Below are 2137 nucleotides of genomic sequence, written 5' to 3' on the forward strand. Positions count from 1 at the left end.
TGCTGCTGCTGCTGCTGTTGCTGCTGCTGCTGCTGCTGCTTGGAGTGTAGCTACTTAAGCTTGAGTTTGCATGCGCTGTTGCTGCATTTATTAGCATTTTGAGTGGGAGCAGAAATAGCAGCAACAGCTGCTGCCCCTGTAGCAGCAGCAGCAACAGCAGCAGCAACAGCAGCAGCAGCAGCAGCAGCAGCAGCAGCAGCAGCCCAGCCCTATGGACTTCCTTAGCAGCAACCCTTCTTTGTATAAATTCTTGAATATCTTCTCTGTGATTTTTATTGCTGCTGATGTTAATGTTTATTCTTTGTACATCCTTTTGTGCTGCAGAAGCTTCTCGCTGACGGTTGCTGCTGTTGCTGCTGCTGCTGCTGCTGCTGCTGAAGCCGATTCTCCCGCTGTTGCAGCTGCAGCAGCTGCTGCTCTTTTCCTATCCAAAAAGAATAGCTACACAGAACAACAGACTTCAGAGCACTTAAGAGACACGCACGCCTAAACCCAGCAGCAGCAGCAGCAGCAGCAGCAGCAACAATAGTAGCAGCAGCAGCAGCAGCAGCAGCGCCGACCGAAAGCTCAGCAGGCGCTGCAGCTACTTCAGCTGCAAAAGGGGCAGCAAACTTCTCGCATTAGCAGCAGCAACAGCTTAAGCTCAAGTGTGTATGCACACATGCCGCAGCAGCAGCAGCAGCAGCAACTTCAACAGCATCGACAACAACAGCAACGGCTGCAGCGGCAACAGCGGCAGCAGCAGCAGCACCTGCAGCAGCAGCAGCAAGAACTAAACTTAAATTGTGGCGCTCAGCGGCAGGCGCTGAACAGGCGCCCTGCTCAACTGCAACAACTGCAGCAGCAGCAGCAGCAGAAGCTGCAGAAGCTGCAGCAGCAGCAGCAGCAACTACAACGCCACCAGCCCCACAGTAACTTCCATTGTCTGTAGGCGAGAAGTATTTGTAGAAGCAGCAGCAGCAGCAGCAGCAGCAACAGCCGCAGGGGCTGAAGGAGAAGTAGCAGCAACGGGAGCAGCAGCAGCAGCGGCAGAAGCAGGAGCAGCAGCAGCAGCAACAGCAGCAGCAGCAGCAACACAACCCTTAGGGGTAGGAAGCTCCAGCTATCTCTTATGGCCGAACCATTTGTTAGCAGCGAGCCTGCAGCTGCAGCAAGTAGAGCGAGAGGGTCTGCTGCTGCTGCTGTTGCTGCTGTTGCTGCTTCCTGCACGGTGCCGCGCATTATCTCTGCTGCAGATCAGCTGGCTGCTGACGCTGCAGCAGCAACACCTGCTGCTGCTCCAGGGTCATCTCTGCAGCAGCAACAACTGCAGCAGCAGCAGCTGCTGCAACAGCAGCAGCAGCAGCAGCAACAGCAATCCGAGTTGTGTGGCGTAAGCACGGCGCATGCTGACCGTGCTGCGACCGCTGCTGCTGCAGCTGCAGCAGCAGCAGCAGCAGAGGCAGCAGCAGCAGCAGCAGAGGCAGCAGAATCCTTGAGCGAGCACTCGACTTGCTGCAGCGATGCAGCAGTAGCAGCAGGACACGGCTGCAGCAGCTGCATCTTGCGGCATGTTGACAGAACAGCTAGCTGCTGCAGAGGGCTGCAGCAGCTGCTGCAGCAGATCTCCCCGCAAGACCGATGGTGGTGCTTCATACCTTCTCTTGTATGTCAATGCTGCTGCTGCTGCTGCTGTTCCCGCTGCTGCTGCTGCTGTTGCTGCCTCTCCTTCTGCCTCTGTTGCTGCTGTTGCTGCTGCCTTGCTGCTTCTAATTCCCGCTGCTCTGCTGCGGGCGGCAACGGAGAAGCAGCAGCAGCAGCAGCAGCAACAGCAACGGCTATCGAGCAACGGCACTACAGCTAGAGTGTGATTATATACCTGCTGTTTCTGCTGCTGCTGCTGCTGCTGCTGCTGCAGCCGGACTGTCTATGCGAGAAGGTTTTGCGGTTTGCTTCGCCTGCTCTTAAGGCTGCTTTCTTGCGGCAGGTGATAGGGCATTTTGCTGCTGCTGCTGCTGCAGCAGCAGCAGGCTGCAGCAGCCACAGGGAGGTGAGTGCAGCGCAGGAGAGTTAACATCTTCCTTCACTGTCCCCTCCGCAGTTGCTGCTGCTGCTATTGCTGCTGCTGTTGCTGCTGCTGCTGCTGTTGCTGCTGCAG

General features: G+C 56.6%; 1 protein-coding gene across 1 annotated transcript in view; it reads left to right on the forward strand.

The window, feature by feature from the left end:
- Positions 1-661: 661 nt before the first annotated feature.
- Positions 662-2137, forward strand: part of EAH_00050610 (hypothetical protein, conserved) — a gene marked incomplete at both ends in the record, with an annotated part of 2965 nt that continues 1489 nt past the window's right edge. The window contains 3 exons of the mRNA XM_013391277.1: positions 662-911; positions 1236-1645; positions 1898-2029. Of these exons, the coding sequence (XP_013246731.1) occupies positions 662-911; positions 1236-1645; positions 1898-2029 (792 nt within the window). The remainder of the gene's footprint in view (positions 912-1235; positions 1646-1897; positions 2030-2137) is intronic.

This window comes from Eimeria acervulina, genomic scaffold (assembly GCF_000499425.1).
Source record: "Eimeria acervulina Houghton genomic scaffold, Eah_scaff853, whole genome shotgun sequence".
In the NCBI taxonomy this organism is placed as follows: Eukaryota; Apicomplexa; class Conoidasida; order Eucoccidiorida; family Eimeriidae; genus Eimeria; species Eimeria acervulina.